The sequence below is a fragment of the Pristiophorus japonicus genome, chromosome 17, assembly GCF_044704955.1.
Source record: "Pristiophorus japonicus isolate sPriJap1 chromosome 17, sPriJap1.hap1, whole genome shotgun sequence".
Classification (NCBI taxonomy): domain Eukaryota; kingdom Metazoa; phylum Chordata; class Chondrichthyes; family Pristiophoridae; genus Pristiophorus; species Pristiophorus japonicus.
The window spans coordinates 116,488,675-116,514,044 of NC_091993.1; the positions used below are offsets into that span (position 1 = coordinate 116,488,675).

At 44.7% G+C, this 25,370-nt stretch overlaps 1 protein-coding gene across 1 annotated transcript in view; it reads left to right on the top strand.

The window, feature by feature from the left end:
- LOC139227994 (Krueppel-like factor 15) overlaps positions 1-25,157 on the top strand; it is a 42,923-nt gene extending 17,766 nt beyond the window's left edge. The window contains exons 2-3 of the mRNA XM_070859146.1: positions 224-1,336; positions 20,686-25,157. Of these exons, the coding sequence (XP_070715247.1) occupies positions 357-1,336; positions 20,686-20,854 (1,149 nt within the window). The 5' untranslated portion in view covers positions 224-356 and the 3' untranslated portion in view covers positions 20,855-25,157. The remainder of the gene's footprint in view (positions 1-223; positions 1,337-20,685) is intronic.
- Positions 25,158-25,370: the final 213 nt, after the last annotated feature.

Sequence of the window (25,370 nt, forward strand, 5' to 3'; positions counted from 1 at the left end):
ACTAATCAGCACTTTCTTTAACTGAAGAATGAGAACAGCTATCAGTGTTTCCTGAAATTGGACAGAGTGGACCCCAACATGTCATTGATTGCAATAGCAAAACCTTTTTTAAAAAAAAAAGTAATGGAGATATTAGTGCCGGAGGAGCTTAACATTGCACGTTTGCACTTAGAATGTTTACATTTCTTGATTTAATTTGTTTTTTTTTGATACTTCCTTGTAGATGAACCCCTCATTTGTAATGGTGAGCTACAGACACTAAGCCTCGAAACACATAGGACTGTTTCTACGCCCCGACGAGGTTTGATTTCTGCTTCTGTCCTGTACTTTTGAATTGTTTGGAGCTTGGAAAGCAAATGGTCTCACTAAACCGCAGTGAGCCACTGTGTATTACAGATCTGGTGACGCCGTCGGGAAGTGAGTGCAGCACGCCGCATGGCGGGTTGGGGCCGAGCTCATCGCTGCTGGAAGATGGCGGCAGTGATGGCTGCAGCCCCCGTTCTTGCTCCAGCCCGGACTCCCAGGACACCAGCTGCAGCAGCGTCAGCTCCAGTCCGCTGGAGGAATGCGGCGTGATGGGGATGCTGGCGCCGAAGCCTGATGGCCGGCGGTGCGCTGGTGCCCGTCCCTCCCGCTCTGCGCTGTTTGAGGCCCAGGCGAAGATGCCCGATTTTTGCTCCACTTTGTCGGGCGACTTCATCCCCACCCTGGAGGAAATCGAGGAGTTTCTGAAAGAGAAGATGGGCGTGGCCAAGGACGGACTCTCGGAGAGCACGGCCGCCGCAGAGATCAAGGTGGAAGTCAAGTCGGAGGCGTCGGGCGACTCCCCGCTGGAATCCAGCGGCTGTTCGTTGTCGTCTTCGGAGGGCAGCGGGCAGGGGTCTGGTCCGGACACGACTGCAGCAGCTGCCGCCGGCAGCGTTCCCGTGGTTCTTCACCTTCAACCCGTCCAGGCGCCTGGCCCGCACCCACCGGCCCCGACGCCGAGCGCCGTGAAGCTGACTCAGTTGATTGTCAACGTCCAGGGTCAGGCCTTCGCCTTGGTGCCTCAGCTGGTGACGGCCCCGGCCAACAGCGCCACCCGGCAGTTTGTCAAGATCGCGCCCCTGCCCATTGTCGCCAGGTCCGTGGCCGTCGGCAGCTTGGTGAGCGTCGTTGAGGCCGCGCAGAAGCTTCAGAAATCGGCGTCCACCGCCGCCGACATCATCCGAGTGCACAAGTGCTCGTTCCCAGGGTGTAACAAGATGTACACCAAAAGCAGCCATTTAAAGGCACACTACAGGCGCCACACAGGGGAAAAACCGTACTCCTGCACGTGGCCAGACTGCGGCTGGCGGTAAGTCAATGCTACATCCATTAATGTATTACATCGCTCGTGCCGGTGCGTGGCTGCTGTCAGCGAAACGTTACTCTTCTCTTGTCATGTTTTGGTCACTTTTCTTCCCCCCCCCCATTTGAAAAAAATTCCTGAGCCCATATTTATAATGGAAAACGCTCTGCAAACCTATCCTGCTTTTACACCCTCCTGCACCTCCTGGCTCTGCAGTGTGTGCTGCAAGGAAACTCCAAGCAGGTCTGCTTCCCAGATCCTTGTACGCTTTGCTATTTAACTATAAATCATTTAAAATCAATATATTATGGGGGCGAAAAAAAATAAACAGAGTGCTAGACTTTCAAAGAGCCGGCATGGACACGGTGAGTCGAATAGCCTCCCTCTGCGCGCTATAAGGTTCTATAGGGCTGGATTTTCGGTTGTGATGTACTTGTTTTTTCTTTATTTTTTTTTGCCATGGTGGCGTGGGCTATGTGTTGGGAATGTTTTTCTCCCCAGGCCTCTCCGAGCGCTCCCAGGGGTCGGCTGTTTAGCTCGGGATTGTCGCTTGCTCAGCCGGCCTAGCGCCCGAAGAGAGGTGTGCAACGCCTCCCTTAGCGCTCCACCCCACACTCGGGGCCCAACGGCCCAATTTTGCTGACTGAGGCGCAAGCTGTTCCCGGGCACAAACTTTACCGCCCCGCTGCCATTACCGCCCCGAAAACAGCAAAGTCGAAAATCCCACCATTGATTTTGCTGATCACAAACTTGGGGCCTTAAAACCAATCACATTTACCTGAAATGGACATTACTTAATAAAGTTTGTGCCCGGGAACAGTTTGCGCCTCAGTCAGTAACATTGGGCAGTTGGGCCCTGAGTCAGGGGGCGCAGCGCTAAGGGAGGCATTGTAAACCTCTCTCGGGTGTTAGCATGAAAAAATCCCGAGCTAAAGAGCCGGGCCGGGAGCGCTCCGAGAGATGTCTAGAGGGGGGGAGGGAACAAAACGTTAAAAAAAACCCACAAAAACATTCCCAATACATTGCCCACGCCACCACATCACAAATCTCAAAAAAAAATTAACAGAAAAATCGATCACACTTGCCTTAGGAGTCCATTACTCGCCTTTCCGCTATTGGTATCGTCGGACCATTCTGATTTCCCAGGTGTTTACTGCGGGGTGTTAGGATCGGGTGGGAGTCAACCAGTTGTCGCAACCAGGGGCGGTGCTGCTCCGCGCCACCGCAAAACCGGACCCGAGGATCGCTGTGGGGCGCTGGAGGCTGACCGCCTACCTGGAATACCTCACCTCCGCTCCGGGTGAAAAACTGAGTGGAGAGGAGCCAAAAATCCACCTCATAATATGCTACTAGACTTTAAAATGGGGATTAAATTACGTCTGTGTTTCCTGATCCAATCATCCCTTGCCCTCAGACTTCACGTGGTCTTGACTCTCCTTGTGCACCACCATTGGCAGTAGACTGGTATTCCATTATTGTTAAAATATGGTTGAACGTTTTTTAAAATTTCAGCCAAAGATGCATCTGTGTCTTGGGGCATGGATAAATTTTGATGGGTGATACCCATAACCAACGTTCCCGTTAAGATGCGCGGCCGCGCACTGGTCTGGCGGTCCCAGGCAGGCCGCTTGCCAGCCTTACAATGGGGGGGAAAAACCGTGCATGCTCGGAAATTTGAATGGGCCGCGGAGTCCCAGTCAAGGGGCCGCGCAGCCAAAAACAAATTAGAGGGAACATAACAGTCAAACCATCTGGGCATGTCGTCTTAATCGTTTAATCGAAACCATGAGATCTGCAGTTCTGAACTTGCAATTGAGATTTTTTTGGTACGGCCCAGGCAGTCTCCCAGGTCTGAGACCAAGGCCGGGAAATCCCTCGCATTTGCTCCTGCTCCGTCACCAGAAGTCCGTAAGTGGGGTTTCTGGTGGAGTGAGAGCTGGAGGAAATTCCCGGTTCAGGAGAGGGTTTTTGTTATTGTTGGAAAAAACTCTGGTGAAGAGCCCAAATTGTAGGACAGAATTGCACAGCGTTTACAGCACAGAAACAGGCCAATCAGCCCAACCCGTCTGTGTTTATACTGCACACTAGCCTCCTGCCATTGTATTTACTTCATCTTACCCTGTCTCTCTCTATCCTTCTGTTCCTTGCTCCCTCATGCATGTATCTAGCTTTCCCTTAAATGCATCTAGAACCTTGCAGCACAGAAGCAGGCCATTCAGCCTGTTGTGTGTTGGCTCTTTGAAAGAGCTATCCAATTTAGTCCCGCACCCTAGCTGTTTCCCCCATAACCCTACAAATTAGTCCTCTTCAAGTACACGTCCAATTGTCTTTTGAAATTTCCCATGGTATCTGCTTCCACCACCCTTCCATGTAGTGCATTCTGGATCTTAACAAACCTCTCTTGTGTGCCTCCTCATTTCCCTCCTTCTTCTTTTGCCAATTATTTTAAATCTCTGACCTCTGGTTACTGACCCACTTGCCAGAGGAAACAGTTTCTCCCTACTTGCTCCATCAAAACCCCCTTTTTATAATGTTGAATGCCTCCCATTGGGTCTCGCCCTTGACCTGTGCTATTGGCCTCGACAACTGCATGCGGTAGTGAGTTCCACATTTTCATTCCTCTCTGAGAAGATATGGAGCTGGATCTTCCGGTGCTATCCGCCTCTGTTTTCGCCCCAGAGGGGCGGCAATGGCGGCGATGAGCTCTCCCGGGCGAGCGGTCAGCTTCCAGCGCCCCGCCGGGGTTTTTGGGGCTGGTTTCGGCGGGACGAGGAGCATTACCGCCCGGGAGAGGTGAGCCGGCGTGCCACGCCGCTGGTTGTGACACCAGCTCGATTTTTGACTCCCGCCCGACCCGTCCGCCCTGCTGCGCGTGCTGCTGGGACCGCCTGTGGAAATGGACGGTCCAGCCTATACCGGCCGCAGTGAGGTTAGTAATGTCCACCTCAGGTAAGTGTGGTTGTTTTTTTCTTTAATGTTTTTTGCGATTTATGTTGTGATGGCGTGGGCTATGTATTGGGAATGTTTTTGGTGGCGTTTTTTTCTCCCCAGGCCTCTCTTGGAGCGCTCCCAGGGCAGCTCTTTAGCTCGGGACTTTCGCATGCTCAGCCGGCCTTGCGCCCTATGAGAGGTGTGTAACGCCTCCCTTAGCGCTCCGCCTCGCACTCGGGGCCCAGCGGCCCAATTTTGCTGACTGAGGTATAAACTGATCACGGGCACAAACTTTACCGCCCTGCCGCCATTACCGCCCCAAAATCCACTTCACAGCATTGATTTTGGTGATCACAAACTTAGGGATTTAAAAGCAATAGGAATTGAGGAGGAAGGGAGGTATGGTTACAAGTGAACTGGTCTGAGTTGGTGTGTATTCAGAAAGCCTGCCCTGGTGCAGCTTCCTCCTCAAACATCGCATAATTGTTTCTTCGATGGATTAAAATTAAACTCTAAGCCTGTCTTGCTATACTGTGGCCATTACTGCCATCTTACTTTTCGACCTTCTCGACCTGTTTACAGCCTTTGTCACGGTTGAGCACTCCATCCTCCTCCAACGCCTCTCCACTAGCGGCCAGCCGGGTAGGTCTGCACTCGCCTGGTTCCATTCTTCACTATCTAATTGTAGCCAGAGAATCACCGGCAACAGCTTCTCTTCCCACTCCCGCATCATTGCCTCTGGTGTCCCCCCAAGGATCTATCCTTGGCCCCCTCCTATTTCTCATCTACATGCGACATCATCTGAAAACACAGCGTCAGTTTCCATGTGCACTGACGACAACCAGCTTTACCTCACCACCCCTTGACCCCTCCACTGTCTCCAAATTGTCAGACTGTGCTTGTCCAACATCCATTACAGGATGAGCAAAAATTTCAGCCAATTAAATATTGGGAACACCGAAGCCATTGTCTTCAGTCTCCACCACACATTCCATTCCCTAGCCACCGACTCTATTCCTCTCCCTGGCAACTGTCTGGAACCAGACTGTTCGCAACCTTGGTGTCATATTTGACCCTGATATGAGCTTCCGACCACATATCCAGGCCATCACGAAGACTACCTATTTCCATCTCCGTAACATCGTCAGACTCCATCTGTGCCTCAGCCCATCTGCTGCTGAAACGCTCATCCATGCCTTTGACTTGACTATTCGAATGCATTCCTGGTCGGCCACTCATGTTCTACCCTCCGTAAACTTGAGCTCATCCAAAACTCTGCTGCCCGTATCCTAACTCATACCAATTCCTGTTTATCCATCACCCGCTGTGCTCGCTGACCTACATTGGCTCCTGCTTAAGCAACACTTCGATTTTTAAAATTTTCATCCTTATTTTCAAATCCCTCCATGGCCTCATCCCTCCCTATCTCTGTAATTTCCTCCAGCCCTACAAGCACTCGAGATATCTGCGTTCCTCTAAATTTGGCCTGTTGAACATCCCCGATTTTAATCGCTGCACCATTGGTGGCCGTTCCTTCATGCTTTAGTTTTGCTAATGGCCTGAAGTTTTTGACATGTTGAGTTCCTGATCTCAGCCAGGCCATCAGATGGTAATACTGTTGCCACTGCTTTGATTTCTGAGCCAGCTGTTATATGTGTGTGTGTATATAATGTGTGTATGTGTGTGTGTGTGTGTATATATATATATATATATATATATACACACACATATACTATATATATAATGTGTGTGTGTGTGTATATATATATACTATATATATATATAGTGTGTGTGTGTGTGTGTGTATATACTATATATTATATATATATATAATGTGTGTGTATATATAATGTGTGTATTGTGTGTATGTATATTATATAATGTGTGTGTGTATATATATATATTATATAATGTGTGTATATATATATTATATAATGTGTGTATATATATATTATATAATGTGTGTATATATATATATATATTATATAATGTGTGTGTATATATATATTATATATAATGGGTGTGTGTATATATATATACTATATACATAATGTGTGTGTGTGAATGTATATATATATACTATATATAAAGGGTGTGTGTATGTATATATATATACTATATATATATAGCGTGTGTGTGTATATATATACTATATATATAATGTGTGTGTTTATATATATACTATATATATAATGTATGTGTGTTTGTATATATACTATATATATAGTGTGAGTGTGTATATATAATATATATATATAGTGTGAGTGTGTATATATGTAATATATATAGTGTGTGTGTATATATATAATATATATAAAGTGTGTGTATATATATAATATATATAAAGTGTGTGTATATATATAATATATATAAAGTGTGTGTATATATATAATATATATATAAAGTGTGTGTATATATATATAATATATATATAAAGTGTGTGTATATATATAAAATATATATATAAAGTGTGTGTATATATATAAAATATATATATAAAGTGTGTGTATATATATAATATATATATAATGTGTGTGTGTGTGTGTATATAATATATAGAATGTGTGTGTATATATAGAATGTGTGTGTGTATATATAATATATATATATAATGTGTGTGTGTGTGTGTATATATATATATAATATATATATATAATGTATGTATGAACATAAGAACATAAGAATTAGAAACAGGAGTAGGCCATCTAGCCCCTCGAGCCTGCTCCGCCATTCAATAAGATTATGCTGATCTGGCCGTGGACTCAGCTCCACTTACCCGCCCTCTCCCCGTAACCCTTAATTCCCTTATTGGTTAAAAATTTATCTATCTGTGACTTGAATACATTCAATGAGCTAGCCTCAACTGCTTCCTTGGGCAGAGAATTCCACAGATTCACAACCCTCTGGGAGAAGAAATTCCTTCTCAACCCGTTTTTAAATTGGCTCCCCTGTATTTTGAGGCTGAGCCCCCTAGTTCTAGTCTCCCCTACCAGTGGAAACAACCTCTCTGCCTCTATCCTGTCTATCCCTTTCATGATTTTAAATATTTCTATAAGATCACCCCTCATCCTTCTGAACTCCAACGAGTAAAGACCCAGTCTACTCAATCTATCATCATAAGGTAACCCCCTCATCTCCGGAATCAGCCGAGTGAATCGTCTCTGTACCCCCTCCAAAGCCAGTATATCCTTCCTTAAGTAAGGTGACCAAACTGCACGCAGTACTCCAGGTGCGGCCTTACCAATACCCTATACAGTTGCAGCAGGACCTCCCTGCTTTTGTACTCCATCCCTCTCGCAATGAAGGCCAACATTCCATTCACCTTCCTGATTACCTGCTGCACCTGCAAACTAACTTTTTGGGATTCATGCACAAGGACCCCCAGGTCCCTCTGTACCTCAGCATGTTGTAATTTCTCCCCATTCAAATAATATTCCCTTTTACTGTTTTTTCTCCCAAGGTGGATGACCTCACACTTTCCGACATTGTATTCCATCTGCCAAACCTTAGCACATTCGCTTAACCTATCCAAATCTCTTTGTGTCCTCTACACAACCCGCTTTCCCACTAATCTTAGTGTCATCTGCAAATTTTGTTACACTACACTCTGTCCCCTCTTCCAGGTCATCTATGTATATTGTAAACAGTTGTGGTCACAGCACCGATCCCTGTGACACACCACTAACCACCGATTTCCAACCCGAAAAGGATCCTTTTATCCCGACTCTCTGCTTTCTGTTCGCCAGCCAATTCTCTATCCATGCTAATACATTTCCTCTGACCCCGCATACCTCTATCTTCTGCAGTAACCTTTTGTGTGGCACCTTATCGAATGCCTTTTGGAAATCTAAATACACCACATCCATCGGTACACCTCTATCCACCATGCTCGTTATATCCTCAAAGAATTCCAGTAAATTAGTTAAACATGATTTCCCCTTCATGAATCCATGCTGCGTCTGCTTGATTGCACTATTCCTATCTAGATGTCCCGCTATTTCTTCCTTAATGATAGTTTTAAGCATTTTCCCCACTACAGATGTTAAACTAACCGGCCTATAGTTACCTGCCTTTTGTCTGCCCCCTTTTTTAAACAGAGGCGTTACATTAGCTGTTTTCCAATCCGCTGGTACCTCCCCAGAGTCCAAGAATTTTGGTAGATTATAACGAATGCATCTGCTATAACTTCCGCCATCTCTTTTAATACCCTGGGATGCATTTCATCAGGACCAGGGGACTTGTCTACCTTGAGTCCCATTAGCCTGTCCAGCACTACCCCCCTAGTAATAGCAATTGTCTCAAGGTCCTCCCTTCCCACATTCCTGTGACCAGCAATTTTTGGCATGGTTTTTGTGTCTTTCACTGTGAAGACCGAGGCAAAATAATTGTTTAAGGTCTCAGCCATTTCCACATTTCCCATTATTAAATCCCCCTTCTCATCTTCTAAGGGACCAACATTTACTTTAGTCACTCTTTTCCGTTTTATATATCTGTAAAAGCTTTTACTATCTGTTTTTATGTTTTGTGCAAGTTTACCTTCGTAATCTATCTTTCCTTTCTTTATTGCTTTTTTAGTCATTCTTTGCTGTTGTTTAAAATTTTCCCAATCCTCTAGTTTCGCACTAACCTTGGCCACCTTATACGCATTGGTCTTTGATTTGATACTCTCCTTTATTTCCTTGGTTATCCACAGCTGGTTATCCCTTCTCTTACCGCCCTTCTTTTTCACTGGAATATATTTGTGTTGCGCACTATGAAAGAGCTCCTTAAAAGTCCTCCACTGTTCCTCAATTGTGCCACCGTTTAGTCTGTGTTTCCAGTCTACTTTAGCCAACTCTGCCCTCATCCCACTGTAGTCACCTTTGTTTAAGCATAGTACGCTCGTTTCTGACACAACTTCCTCACCCTCAATCTGTATTACAAATTCAACCATACTGTGATCACTCATTCTGAGAGGATCTTTTACTAGGAGATCGTTTATTTTTCCTGTCTCATTACACAGGACCAGATCTAAGATAGCTTGCTCCCTTGTAGGTTCTGTTACATACTGTTCTAAGAAACAATCCCGTATGCATTCTATGAATTCCTCCTCCAGGCTACCCCATGCAATTTGAGTTGACCAATCGATATGTAGATTAAAATCCCCCATGACTACTGCCGTTCCTTTTTCACATGCCTCCATTATTCCCTTGATTATTGCCCGCCCCACCGTGAAGTTATTATTTGGGGGCCTATAAACTACGCCCACCAGTGACTTTTTCCCCTTACTATCTCTAATCTCCACCCACTATGATTCAACATTTTGTTCATTAGAGCCAATATCGTCTCTCACAACTGCCCTGATATCATCCTTTATTAACAGAGCTACCCCACCTCCTTTCCCTTCTTGTCTATCTTTCCAAATCGTCAGATACCCCTGTATGTTTAATTCCCAGTCTTGGCCACCCTGCAACCATGTTTCTGTAATAGCCACCAAATCATACCCATTTGTAATGATTTGTGCCGTCAACTCATTTACTTTATTTTGAATGCTGCATGCATTTAGGTAAGAGTGCTTCAATCCTAGTTTTTAAACCATGATTTTTAGTTCTGACCCCTCCTGCAACCCCTTTATATTCAGTGGCCCTTTTTGTTTTTTGCCTTGGGTTTCTCTGCCCTCCACTTTTACTCATCTCCTTTCTTTCTTTTGCTTTTGTCTCCTTTTTGTTTCCCTCTGTCTCCCTGCATTGGTTCCCATCCCCCTACCATATTAGTTTAACTCCTCCCCAACAGCACTAGCAAACACCCCCCCTAGGACATTGGTTCCGGTTCTGCCCAGGTGCAGACCGTCCGGTTTGTACTGGTCCCACCTCCCCCAGACCCTGTTCCAATGCCCCAGGAATTTGAATCCCTCCCTGCTGCACCACTGCTCAAGCCACGTATTCATCTGCGCTATCCTGCGATTCCTACTCTAACTAGCACGTGGCACTGGTAGCAATCCCGAGATTACTACTTTTGAGGTCCTACTTTTTAATTTAGCTCCTAGCTTCTTAAATTCATCTCGTAGGACCCCATCCCTCTTTTTACCAATGTGCACCACGACAACTGGCTGTTCTACCTCCCTTTTTAGAATGTCCTGCACCCGCTCCGAGACATCCTTGACCCTTGCACCAGGGAGGCAACATACCATCCTGGAGTCTCGGTTGCAGCTGCAGAAACGCCTATCTATTCCCCTCACCATCGAATCCCCTATCACTATCGCTCTCCCACTCTTTTTCCTGCCCTCCTGTGCAACAGAGCCTGCCACGGTGCCATGAACTTGGCTGCTGCTGCCCTCCCTTGATGAGTCATCCCCCTCAACAGTACTCAAAGCAGTGTATCTGTTTTGCAGGGGGATGACCGCAGGGGACCCCTGCACTACCTTCCTTGCACTGCTCTTCCTGCTGGTGTATATGTGTGTGTGTGTGTGTGTGTGTGTGTGTGTGTCTGTATATGTATGTGTGTGTGTCTGTATATGTATGTGTGTGTGTGTGTATATGTATGTGTGTGTGTGTGTGTGTGTGTGTGTGTATATGTATGTGTGTGTATATATATAGTGTATATGTATATATATAGTGTGTGTGTGTTATTTATATAATGTATTTAAATCATTTTTATAGATATACATATGTGTGTGTACCACTTTAAGAGATGGTTGTCCCTGTGCTGTTTGAGGAGGGGGTACAGGGGGAGGAGAGGGTGACACAATGGGGAAACTGTAATGTATGTATATGAGGTCTGCTCACCAACAGGGTGCACGACCGTCAGAGGTCCTAGGGTCATGGGTACACTCGTGCTGGGCCCGGTATATAACCTGAACTTCATCTTTGTATTTTCACTTCTGGAAGCCATTAAAGACTGACCAGGTTACACCTAGTCACTGGCTCACAGTACATAGAAACATAGAAAATAGGTGCAGGAGTAGGCCATTCGGCCCTTCTAGCCTGCACCGCCATTCAATAAGTTCATGGCTGAACATTCAACTTCAGTACCCCATTCCTGCTTTCTCGCCATACCCCTTGATCCCCCTAGTAGTAAGGACCTCATCTAACTCCTTTTTGAATATATTTAGTGAATTGGCCTCAACAACTTTCTGTGGTAGAGAATTCCACAGGTTCACCACTCTCTGGGTGAAGAAGTTCCTCCTCATCTCGGTCCTAAATGGCTTACCCCTTATCCTTAGACTGTGACCCCTGGTTCTTGACTTCCCCAACATTGGGAACATTCTTCCTGCATCTAACCTGTCTAACCCCGTCAGAATTTTAAATGTTTCTATGAGGTCCCCTCTCATTCTTCTGAACTCCAGTGAATACAAGCCCAGTTGATCCAGTCTTTCTTGATAGGTCAGTCCCACCATCCCGGGAATCAGTCTGGTGAACCTTCGCTGCACTCCCTCAATAGCAAGAATGTCCTTCCTCAGGTTAGGAGACCAAAACTGTACACAATACTCCAGGTGTGGCCTCACCAATGCCCTGTACAACTGTAGCAACACCTCCCTGCCCCTGTACTCAAATCCCCTTGCTATGAAGGCCAACATGCCATTTGCTTTCTTAACCGCCTGCTGCACCTGCATGCCAACCTTCAATGACTGATGTACCACGACACCCAGGTCTCTTTGCACCTCCCCTTTTCCTAATCTGTCACCATTCAGATAATAGTCTGTCTCTCTGTTTTTACCACCAAAGTGGATAACCTCACATTTATCCACATTATACTTCATCTGCCATGCATTTGCCCACTCACCTAACCTATCCAAGTCGCTCTGCAGCCTTACAGCATCCTCCTCGCAGCTCACACTGCCACCCAACTTAGTGTCATCCGCAAATTTGGAGATACTACATTTAATCCCCTCATCTAAATCATTAATGTACAGTGTAAACAGCTGGGGCCCCAGCACAGAACCTTGCGGTACCCCACTAGTCACTGCCTGCCATTCTGAAAAGTACCCATTTACTCCTACTCTTTGCTTCCTGTCTGACAACCAGTTCTCAATCCATGTCAGCACACTACCCCCAATCCCATGTGCTCTAACTTTGCACATCAATCTCTTGTGTGGGACCTTGTCGAACGCCTTCTGAAAGTCCAAATATACCACATCAACTGGTTCTCCCTTGTCCACTCTACTGGAAACATCCTCAAAAAATTCCAGAAGATTTGTCAAGCATGATTTCCCTTTCACAAATCCATGCTGACTTGGACCTATCATGTCACCGCTTTCCAAATGCACTGCTATGACATCCTTAATAATTGATTCCATCATTTTACCCACTACCGATGTCAGGCTGACCGGTCTATAATTCCCTGTTTTCTCTCTCCCTCCTTTTGTAAAAAGTGGGGTTACATTGGCTACCCTCCACTCTATAGGAACTGATCCAGAGTCAATGGAATGTTGGAAAATGACTGTCAATGCATCCACTATTTCCAAGGCCACCTCCTTAAGTACTCTGGGATGCAGTCCATCAGGCCCTGGGGATTTATCGGCCTTCAATCCCATCAATTTCCCCAACACAATTTCCCGGCTAATAAGGATTTCCCTCAGTTCCTCCTCCTTACTAGACCTCCCGACCCCTTTTATAACCGGAAGGTTGTTTGTGTCCTCCTTTGTGAATACCGAACCAAAGTACTTGTTCAATTGGTCCGCCATTTCTTTGTTCCCCGTTATGACTTCCCCTGATTCTGACTGCAGGGGACCTACGTTTGTCTTTACTAACCTTTTTCTCTTTACATATCTATAGAAAGTTTTGCAATCCGTCTTAATGTTCCCTGCAAGCTTCTTCTCATACTCCATTTTCCCTGCCCTAATCAAACCCTTTGTCCTCCTCTGCTGAGTTCTAAATTTCTCCCAGTCCCCAGGTTCGCTGCTATTTCTGGCCAATTTGTATCCCACTTCCTTGGCTTTAATACTATCCCTGATTTCCCTTGATAGCCACGGTTGAGCCACGTTCCCTTTTTTATTTTTATGCCAGACAGGAATGTACAATTGTTGTAGTTCATCCATGCGGTCTCTAAATGTCTGCCATTGCCCATCCACAGTCAACCCCTTAAGTATCATTCGCCAATCCATCCCAGCCAATTCACGCCTCATACCTTCAAAGTTACCCTTCTTTAAGTTCTGGACCATGGTCTCTGAATTAACTGTTTCATTCTCCATCCTAATGCAGAATTCCACCATATTATGGTCACTCTTCCCCAAGGGGCCTCGCACAACGAGATTGCTAATTAATCCTCTCTCATTACATAACACCCAGTCTAAGATGGCCTCCCCCCTAGTTGGTTCCTCGACATATTGGTCTAAAAAACCATCCCTTATGCACTCCAGGAAATCCTCCTCCACTGTATTGCTTCCAGTTTGGTTAGCCCAATCTATGTGCATATTAAAGTCACCCATTATAACTGCTGCACCTTTATTGCATGCACCCCTAATTTCCTGTTTGATGCCCTCCCGAACATCACTACTACTGTTTGGAGGTCTGTACACAACTCCCACTAACGTTTTTTGCCCTTTGGTGTTCTGTAGCTCTACCCATATAGATTCCACATCATCCAAGCTAATGTCCTTCCTAACTATTGCCTTAATCTCCTCCTTAACCAGCAATGCTACCCCACCTCCTTTTCCTTTTATTCTATCCTTCCTGAATGTTGAATACCCCTGGATGTTGAGTTCCCAGCCCTGATCATCCTGGAGCCACATCTCCGTAATCCCAATCACATCATATTTGTTAACATCTATTTGCACAGTTAATTCATCCACCTTATTGCGGATACTCCTTGCATTAAGACACAAAGCCTTTAGGCTTGTTTTTTTAACACCCTCTGTCCTTTTAGAATTTTGCTGTACAATGGTCCTTTTTGTTCTTTGCCTTGGGTTTCTCTGCCCTCCACTTTTCCTCATCTCCTTTCTGTCTTTTGCTTTTGCCTCCTTTTTGTTTCCCTCTTATCTCCCTGCATTGGTTCCCATCCCCCTGCCATATTAGTTTAACTCCTCCCCAACAACGGAGTTCATTGTATCATTTCATACACCACAGAAACAAATGGTCACCTCCATTTGCCATTGATCTCTGGCTACGGCAGCCCAGTTGCACAGACTCGCAGTGCTGTTTTACACATGGTTAGCTTGCACAGGCCTCCCCTCCCATTGAGGAATACCCAAGGCTGTCAGAATTTGGTGTCGGCATTGTTCCTGTTTGTGCAGTGTGAACAGGGTGGATTCTCCGCCGGCAGGTTCACAGTGTAGTGTTGTGACGGGAAGCAATCTAGCATTATAAAGCACTGTTGCAGCAAGAGTGTTGGTGACCGCAGGAGTTAAAGGCCCTTTTTAGTGTAAAGCAGTGAGACTCTGGAGCCGCTACAGCATTGAAGACACGTTATCATCAATCCCAGGAGCTGCGGTCTCCACTTACTTTTTCTTGCTAAGTCTTTTTCATTCGGAATGGCAGCACCATTAAACAAACTTAAAGGGATCTGGAGATCGGGCATGAAAGTGGAGTTGAGGTTGAAGATCAGCCGTGATCTTATTGAATGGCGGAGCAGGCTCGAGGGGGCCATGTAGTCTACTCCTGCTCCTATTTCTTATGTTCTTATATTCTTATAAACAAGGGACAGGTACGTAAAGAAAGAAAGACTTGCATTTATATAGCGCCTTTCATGACCACCGGACGTCTCAAAGTGCTTTACAGCCAAAGAAGCACTTTTGGAGTGTAATGTGGGAAATGCGGCAGCCAACATACGCATAGCAAGCTCTCACAAACAGCAATGTAATAATGACCAGATAATCTGCTTTTTTGTAATGTTGATTCAGGGATAAATATTGGCCATGACACCTGGGATAACTCCCCTGCTCTTCTTCGAAATAGTGCCATGGGATCTTTTACGTACATCTCAGAGGGCAAACGGGGCCAGAATTTTCTGCTGTTATTAAGAGCATGTTTGGCCTTTTGAACTGTTCCCGAAGTGTACATGGGTGGGGAAAAATAAAAGCTTATATTAACTCTACTACATAATCACAGAGCATTTATCGTGTGGCGAGAGTAGGAAGGCAGCTGGTTTAACATCTCATCCGAAAGACGGCAACTCCGACAGTGCAGCGCTCCCTCAACACTGCACTGGGGTGTCTGCCTCGATGTTTTTTTATGTGTTCAAGTCCCTGGGGTGGGACTTGAACCTACAATCTTCTGACTCAGAGGTGAGTGTGCTACCCACTGAGCCACAGCTGTATGTTACTGGACCAGTAATCCAGATGCTCGGACTAATAATCCAGAGAATCCCACCGTGGCACTTTGAGCATTTGAATTCAGTTTTTTAACATCCTGTAATTAAAAAGCTGGTATCTATATAAGTGACCACAAAGCAGTCGGATTGTCATAAAAACCCAACTGGCTTGGAAAGCTGTCATCTTTATCCAGTCTGGACCATATGTGATTCCAGTCCCACACCAAAATAGTTGACTCTTAACTGCCCTCTGCAGCGCTCTACCGAGCCACTCAGTTACATCATCAACAGCAACTTGTATTTATATAGCACCTTGAACGTAGTGAAACGTCCCAAATTGCTTCACAGGAGTGTTATAAGACACCAAGCCACAATTGAGAAGTTAGGGCAGGCAACCAAAAGCTTGGTCAAAGAGGTAGGTTTTAAGAAGCGTCTTGACTGAGGAAAGAGAGGCGGAGAGTTTTAGGCAAGGAATTCCAGAGCTCGGGGCCTAGGCAACAGAAGGCATGGCCACAGTTGGGGTTGCTGCTCGTAAGGAGGGACCGACGAGTGCCTCAATGGGCCCTTCGTAGGATGCCAAGAGTGGCGCAGAGTGAAGCTATAGGCTTGTCTAGGAGGGAATCAGCCCTGGGACAGCGGCAGGAGAGTAGGAAGGTCAAAGAGTAATGAAGGATTGGGGTAGGGATTTGGGAGGGCAGAGTATCTGAAAGAGGAGAGATGAAAGGAGGTGTGAAGACAGGAGAGAACGGTCAGGGAGGGATCAAGAGAAAATGAAAGAGGGGTAAAAAGTGGAAAAATATTGAATGACTTGGGTCCGGAGCGGCAGCTAAAGAGTGACATCAGGGTAACTGGGAATGGGCAATAAATTCCGGCCTTGCCAGCGATGCCCACATCCCAAGAATGAATTAAAATAAAACTTGAGTGCAACTCTCCCAGGATGACATGTGAAATCTAAAAGTACCTGTGAACAGGCCAATAGAGTTACAGAGCAGAGTCGTCACCAGAGAAAGAAGTCTTGTAAATTGTGGCTGGTTACATGATTGATGGAAGTCTAAGAACGGCAGTGGGAGAAAGAGAATTTCCCAAAGTTTAAAAAGATAAATCCCTTGTAAACTAGCAAGATTCGGAGTTGAGACTTCCTACAATCCCCCCGAATTTTCCAGCATGCTGCCACTCCTAGTCTGCATCAGTTTACATCATTCCGATAAAATGCAGAGTGCAATCAAGCTTGGCAGTTATCCTCTCTCACATGTGGTCCATCATGTGATATTCCACCTCTTGCAAACTTCCTGCAAGTGACTTCCTGCTGCTCAAATTATAATCGGTAATAACACAACATAGTATTTAAAAATATGTTATTGGAATTAGTAACCAGAAGAGCAGAGCGACAATCGCTGCTTCACGATGGGAAAATTGGTCTAAGGTGTTTTAGTTTAGTCTTGCAAATTGCCTGGCCCTTACTGTTTCTGTGATGCTTCAAAAGTGCTATATTCTTAGTGCATCTGGATGGCCTGCTTAATGTCCTTGTATTTAATCAGTTCTGTGAGCTAAAGCCTTAAAATAAATGTGCGCGCGTGTGTGTGTGTGTCTGGGTCACAAGAGTACTCGGTAATTGCTGTTAATTATCATCTGAAACTTACATATTTGAAGGGGACAGATTTTCTCCCCTGCTGTCTCGGTTAGGTAGTGTCAGCATACAACTGGATCTTAAATTAATACAGTGTGTTCACTGCCACTGCTCGAACCAGGAATCCATTCCATGTGTTGATCACTTTGTGTGAAGAACTGCCCAATATCCATCTTCAATTTGTATTTTACTAGTTTCAACCTCTGACCTCTTGTCCTACTCTCACAATTTAATCTGAAAGTCGTTTTTCTGGATTTACCTTCTCTTGAGCCATTAAACCCTGTCTGTTCTCTCAGGTGGATGTAAAAGATCCCATGGCATTATTTCGAAGAAGAGTAGAGGTGTTATCCCCGGTGTCCTGGCCAATATTTATCTCTCAAATCAACATATCTAAAACAGATTATCTGGTCATTGTCACATTGCTGCCTGTTGGAGCTTGCTGTGCACAAATTGGTTGCCGCATCTCTTAGATTACAGCAGTACCAAAGCGCTTCACTTTTTTGATTAAAAAGTACTTCATTGGCTGTAAAGTGTTTGGAAAGTGCAGTGGTTGTGAAAGGCACTATATAAATGAAAGTCTTTCTATACTGTTTACAAACTCATACTTCTAGAAAATCATCTTTCACATGCTTTCTTTCAAGGCTGAAAAGTACAAATTTCTCCCATCTTTCCTTATAATGTGGCTTTTTGCACTGCCTCCTACACTTATGTCTTTGACCAAAAATGGTCACACTGCTCGAGGTGAGGTGTGGTCTGAACCAAGCACTATAAAGTTTGATCATGATTTCCTCTGACATATTCAACTCTTTTGGGCAAAATAGTTCATTGATTGGCTTTATTGATTGCTACTCTGTGTTGGTTGGACATGTTGAGCGTCGAGTCTGCTAAGACACCTAGGTTCATTCAATTTCATCTGTAGCTATTTCAACACCAATTCTCAATCTTAGCATCCTATTTAACCCAGAGCTGAGCTTCATCTCCCATATCCTCTCCATCACAAAGTCCGCCTACTTCCACCTCCACAATATCACCTGTCTCTCTCTACCCCCCTGCCTCAGCCCACCTGCTCCTGAAACGCCATTCCAGAAACTTCCGACAACTCTTGTGTTCCTCCAAACTCTTGACTCTTGTGTATCCCCCGCTTCCTTCACCACACCATTGCAGCCGTGCCTTCAGCTATCCAGGCCCTAAGCTCTGCAATTACCTCCCTGAACCTCTCTGCCGCTCCCTCCTTCTTCAAGCCTATCTCTTGGACCTGTCCTAATATCTCCTTCACAAAAGCAAAATACTGCGGATGCTGGAATCTGAAAATGCTGGAAATCTCAGCGGGTCAGGCAGCATCTGCGGAGAGCAACAGAGTTAACGTTTCAGGTCGATGACTCTTCATCAGAACTGTCGAGTATTTGAAATGAACAGATTTTTAAGGCTATCTCAAGTCGGCCCATCATCCCTTTTGTCTCTCAAATCTCTCCTGCCTTCTACCCTATCATAGACCTTCACTTTTGTTCTTTGTTCCCCTCCCCCTTTCAGTGATCCCTAAGAATCTGTTCATTTAGAACATTTGCCAGTTCTGACAAAAAGTGTCTGTTTCTCTCTCCACAGATGCTGCCTGACCCACTGAGATTTCCAGCATTTTCTACTCATATCTCCTATTTGGCTCAGTGTCCGTTTTGGTCTGATCTCACTTCTGGGAAGAGGCTTGGGACGTTTTACGATGTTCTATAAATGCAAATGGTTGTTTGAGATGTTTCTGAGAGGGACGAGGCCATCTATAAATGCACGTGCTTTTTTTCTATGTGCGCAGGTTTTATTTTAACCATAATGTGCTTTGCAACCAAACAGAAGGTTTGCCAAGCACATTGCCGGGAAATCTGAATGCTCATTGAGTTTATCCAGGAAGGTTCCATGCATGATCGTGGATTGTATCCATTTGGCTCAACTCTGTTGGAGTGACAGCAGTGGTCCTGCAGTTGGCCTCAGAGACTCGGGTCTTTTGTAGCGATGGTGGTGTGGGCTGAGGAGAGGGGGGTGCGTTGTGGGCAGCGAGGATGGGGGGCACGGAACCTTGATTCCTGCTCCTGATTGCTATCCAGCACCTCCCATTGGAAATCATCATCATAGACAGTCCCTCGAAATCGAGGAAGACATGCTTCGACTCTGAAAGTGAGTTCTCAGGTGACTGAACAGTCCAATACGGGAATTACAGTCTCTGTCACAGGTGGAACAGCCAGTGGTTGAAGGAAAGGGTGTGTGGGGAGTCTGGTTTGCCGCACGCTCCTTCCACTGTCTGAACTTGGTTTCTGCATGCTCTCGGCGATGATACTCGAGGTGCTCAGCACCCTCCCAGATGCTCTTCCTCCACTTAGGGTGGTCTTTGGCCAGGGACTCCCAGGTGTCGGTGGGGATGCTGAATTTTATCAAGGAGGCTTTGAGGGTGTCCTTGAAACATTTCCTCTGACCATCTGGGCCTCGCTTGCTGTGTCGCAGTAAGGTGTGTGCGTGACACCAGTGAGGACGGGACCAAGTTTTCCTGTGATGCATCCCCTCCCCCCTCAAAGGAATATCTTGCCAACACTCATCATTTATGCTGTCACACTCTCACCCGAGTGAAGTAGTGCAGAACAACTGCACCCATGGAACTGTAGCCCAGCCAAGAATCTGTGCCTACAAGTAAGAACGAAGAGGACAAAACTCTCCATAAGTAAATAAAAATGTACTATTAAGGGAAGTGTTTCTCAAGCCTTTCAGCAGCCTTCCCACTCTCGCCACACGATAAATGTTGTGTGATTATCTAGAGTTATTACCAGGTCTTATTTTTCACCATCCACGCACACTTCAGGAACAGCTCAAAAGGCCAAACATGCTCTTAATAAAAGCAGAAAATGCAGGAAACACAAACTGGGTCAGGCTGAATCTGTGCAGCGAGAAACAAAGAGTTAACGTTTCGGGTCTACGATCTTTCAACAGAACTGGAAGAAGTTAGTGACTTAACAGTTTATAAGCAAGTACAGAGCCAGGGAAACGCACATCATCACTTTAACAAACACCTTTATCACCATGCTCTAATAAGTTGTGTTCCATGTGTGTGTATATATAAAAATCAGATAATAGTTTTATTGACCGTTGAGCGTGGAGGCACTGCTTAAAAAGCCTGTTCTGTTCAGAGGTTAATATTAACAGCAACATGCATTTATATGTTTCAAGTGTATGTTGATTCTATTATCCCAGTGACTAGACCTTTTCAGAAAGACAATAACTGCTTTATAACTGAATAATCTCCAGACACACTGCAATTACAGTCCATTTGTACTGATTAGAACTTCTGCCATGTCTCATTTAACAGAATGACAAGATTAAATCGGTCTCCCATTTACTGTTAAATGGTTCCTCCTGTCACATATGGTTCAATAAAAGTCTGCTGTGATGCTGCACAATTTTGTTTTTAACGTGCGTGTGTAGATTTTCTTTGTTGCGTGGGCAGGTGTATGTGTGTCCATTGGGCGCGCTGGAATTTTTGCCAGCAGTATTCCTTGTTATTGGTAATTTGCCTCTTTTTTTTTTAATCTTCCAGGTTTTCCCGATCGGATGAACTGTCCAGGCACAAACGCTCCCACTCGGGGGTGAAGCCATACCAGTGTCACATCTGCGAGAAGAAATTTGCCCGCAGTGATCACTTATCCAAGCACGTGAAAGTGCACCAGGGACTAAGAAACGGCAGAATAACCAGAACAGCAAGTTAACACTCGGCTCTCCACCCACGTTGTCAGAAAGCACACCAGGGCCATTCACCTTGTGGACTGAGTGCACAAAATACATTAACGTGTGTGTCTAATCTTGGGGCGTGGGTGGGAGTGGACCTTAAAGGCTCTTAACTTTGCAAAGTTATTTCACTAAGTGATAAAAATGAGTTTCGCTTCTAATGTCTTCTTTATTCTGCTCTTCACCCTTACTGTACATGGGTCGGTTCAGGTTTATCATTCTAATATAGACTCGAGCTGGGTCTGGCGGCTGCTTTTTGTGCTTCTGTTGGGTGTAAGGGAATCTGTATCAAGAACTTCCTTGGCAAATCTAGCACAGAACTGGGAAAAGAACCAGAGGGAAGATGTGAGGAGAATTTTTTTTTTAATGCAACAAGTTGTTATGATGTGGCATTCACAACCTGAAAGGGCGGTGGAAGCAGATACAATTGTAACATTCAAAAGGGAATTGGATATATACTTGAAAAGGAAAAAAAATATATTGGGAAAGAGCGATATGGTGAGACTAATTGGATAGCACTTTCAAAGGAGCTGGCACAGGCATGATGGACCAAATGGCCTCCTTGTGTGCTTAAAGATTCTATAAACGTATGATGGTTTATTGGTTATGGTACTGGACTGGCCACCCATAGATCTGGAATTTAAATCCCAGCATAAAGCGGCACTGTAGGAGAGGCTTACAAGGATAATGAGTTGTGAAATTGAATTCAATAAATCTGTTAATTTGTGGCTAGTACCAGGAAAGGAAATGAGCAGTCTGGCCTACTTGTGACTCCAGATTCACACCCCATCATTGGCCTTTAAAGTAGCATAGCAAAATGTCAAAGTGTGTCAAGTTCCACTCCAGTTACTGAGCACAAAAATCTAGGCTGACGCTCCCAGTGCAGTGCTGAGGGAGTGCTGCACTGTCGGAGGTGCCGTCTTTCAGATGAGACATTCAACCGAGGCCCCGTCTGCTCTCTCAGGTGGACGTAAAAGATCCCACGGCACTATTTCAAAGAAGAGCAGGGGAGTTATCCCTGGTGTCCTGGCCAATATTTACCTCTCAATCAACATCACAAAAACAGATTATCAGGTCATTATTACATTGCTGTTTGTGGAAGTTTGCTGTGCGCAAATTGTCTGCTGCGTTTCCTACATTACAACAGTGACTATACTTCAAATGTACCTCATTGGCTGTAAAGCGCTTAGGGGCGTCCTGAGGTCGTGAAAGGCGCTATATAAATGCAAGTCTTTTTTCTCTCTTTTTAAAAAAAAGATATAAATCTGAGCAGCCGGACATTTTCACACTCAAATTTCGAATCACATCCCTGAAAATAAACAGTGCACCTTAACCCCAGCCTCAGAAATAATTCACCAGATCCTAAAAACTAATTGTGTGTTTGCATTTCTTACACACCCATCCTCTTCTCTGAATCCATTCAGTGTGGGTTTTATCTCCTTTACGTTTTACATTGTAACATTTCTTCTGCAATTCTTTATTTACCAGCAACCTCAACACTGTGGAACTCCTCGCTTCTCAGTCTTTTGTTTCTCCTACAACCTTTGGGAACATAGGATTTGGAGTAAGCCATTCAGCCCCTTGAGCCTGTTCCACAGTTCAATTAGATCATGTATCTAATCTGTATCTTAACTCGATTTACCCGCCTTGGTTCCCTATTCCTTAATAACCTTGCCGGTCAACAATATATCTAAGTTTTGAAATTCTCAATTGACCCTCAGCCTCAACAGCTGCTGGGGGGAGAGAGTTCATGATTTCCATTGCCCTTTGAGTGAAGAAATACTTCCTGACATCACCACCCTTAAAAGGCCTAGCTCTAATCTACGCCAGAGTGTCAGTTGTGGCTCAGTGGGTAGCACACTCGCCTCTGAGTCAGAAGGTTATGAGTTCAAGTCCCACTTCAGGGACTTGAGCACATAAATCTAGGCTGACATTCCCAGTGCAGTGCTGAGGGAGTGCTGCACTGTCGGAGGTGCCGTCTTTCGGGTAAGATGTTCAACCAAGACCCCGTCTGCCCTCTCAGGTGGACGTAAAAGATCCCATGGCACTATTTCGAAGATGAGCAGGGAGTTATCCCCGGTGTCCTGGCCAATATTTATCCCTCAATCAACATTACAAAAACTGATTATCTGGTCATTACCACATTGCTGTTTGAGGAAGTTTGCTTGTGCGCATGTTGGCTGCCGTGTTTCCCACATTACAACAGTGACTATACTCCAAAAGTAATTCATTGGCTGTAACACACTTTGAGACGTCCGGTGGTCATGAAAGGCGCTTTTTAAATCCAAGTCTTTTCTATCTCTCATTCTGAGGTCATGACCCTTTATTCTAATTCCCAACCAGAGTTCCTCTCGATCAACCCTTTAATCATAAACACCTCTATTAGATCACCCCTTAATCGTCTATACTCGAGAACCCCAAAACTTCCTGATTTATGTTGTTGTCCTGCCGCTTACCAGTTTGGTACTGTCCTGACCTATGGACCTTTACATAGGTTTCTTAGTGATGTGTTGTACATTACAAGTGAAACTCACCAAGGATGCAATTATAGAACTGGTTTATTGAAGGTTTTCTGAGATAGTCTTATGTGGAAATTTGGAAGCTGTACAAAAGGGCAGTGGGTGTATTAGGGAACTCTTGTATTGTTCCTGTGTGAAGGAAAATTACACCATGGGTATGAGTTTAAATTGCAGGGCATGTTGGGAATTGTGTCACGGAGAGAGAATTATACTTGGAAATTATCAACAACAAAACAAAGTATGATTTCTATTCTGTAGCAGTTGCAAATGATTTTAAAATGAAATTCTGCTGTTTTGTCGTTCGGAGTTACCTTATTGCAGACTGTTCAGTGTTTCTGGACTTTAAGAGAGGGGGAGGAGTTGGGAGGTGGCGGAGAGGTTGTTAGCCAAGGGTTTTGCTGCTGATCACTAGCCAGTGAGCCCTGTTGGAAAGTCCCATGTGTTGGACATCAAGTGAGCAGAGACTTTGCTTTGGCTGTGATGGCTCGCCCATAGTTGATCATATCTGCCAACATCCACTGTTGAGACTTCCGCATGGACTATGGTCATCCGATTGAGGTACCCAGAGGGCTGCCGAACAGTACCGTGACTTGTTGCCTGCAGGAGAGAAAGGCAGAAAATTGAATTGGGGAAAGTTAAAGGAAGAATCTCGCCTGAAATGTGATTTAAACACACTCCAACCCAACGAAAACCCATAATGAGAGAAGTCTTGAGCTGAAGTCACTTGCAGGTTTGAGGCAGGTTAGCCATTGCTCCAGTTTTAGAAAAGTCATAAAATGTTAATTTTTAAAAATAAGAGATGAAAATTCAACTCATTGGAAACCCTACCTCAAGCAGCCCTTGCAAATTTTGATGTGACTCCACCAGCAACAAACCCGATTTCCAGTATAACTACAAATTAAAAGCTGCTGATCTGGACGTGGGTAAAGTCCGTATTGGAGGGAAGCTTCATCTTCACATTATTTGGGATTAAAATCACAAGTGTTGCCACAGTTTCACTACAAATCCTGTAAATGGAGGAAATCTTCAGCAGTAGTGTGGTTCCAATCCACGATTGGGTTATTAAATGTTGGGCAATACACTGGCTGCTGAGGCCACTAATCTACAAATACAGGTTGCAATTTCAGATTGTCAATACAGGAAGTTGCTCACATTGGAAACTCATCATAAACTTACAGTGTACCTTTAGACCATACACTGCATTGAACCAATATCCACCTGAATTCATTTTTTGGCTCATCTCACCCATTGTCCTTTGGTGTGGGACAGGTGCATTGAATTGTACAGATATTCCCTGGATATGAATTCACTCTGATTTTTTTATTATTGAAGAGTCCATATAATGTTTAATAACCGAGCAAGTGATTGTGACCATGAAGCATTGAAAGATGTAACGGTATACAGTAAATGTATGAAAAATATCTGATGAATCATGTGAACCATGCTAGTACAGTCCGTTTTATTTCCTTGCTGTTTAAATTTTTCTCCAGTGAAGGTAATGACTGCCAGAGATGCCTGTTGTTCTCCGGTTGGCCACCTGTAATAGCATTGTCCTCAGGACGGTGTCATGGATCTTCATACCTGTATAACAGTTCACTCAGACCGAAGGAACTTTTCCTCAAAATCATGGTGGAATCATTCTCTCAGCCACTGACTTTGTTTCTGAACATTCGGCCTTGTGAGCTGCAAGGAGGTCAAGTATGGCCAATGCAAGCCTCTTCCCATTAAATACACTTGTCTCATGATATTTTCTTTTGTTTGGAATGAAGAGCAATAATACTGTTACAATGTGTTCATGTGTGTGTTTTTATTCCGATATCTATCATGTTGATACCGAGGATGATGGGATACCTTGGGGTTCTTTAGCAATCGTTTTTGTATAAATGTTGGATTATCCAGATTTTACACTTGCCGATCAATGTGCCATTTAGCTTGGAGGTTTGTATCAGATCAAAATGTTTGTGTGTACGTAAAGAAC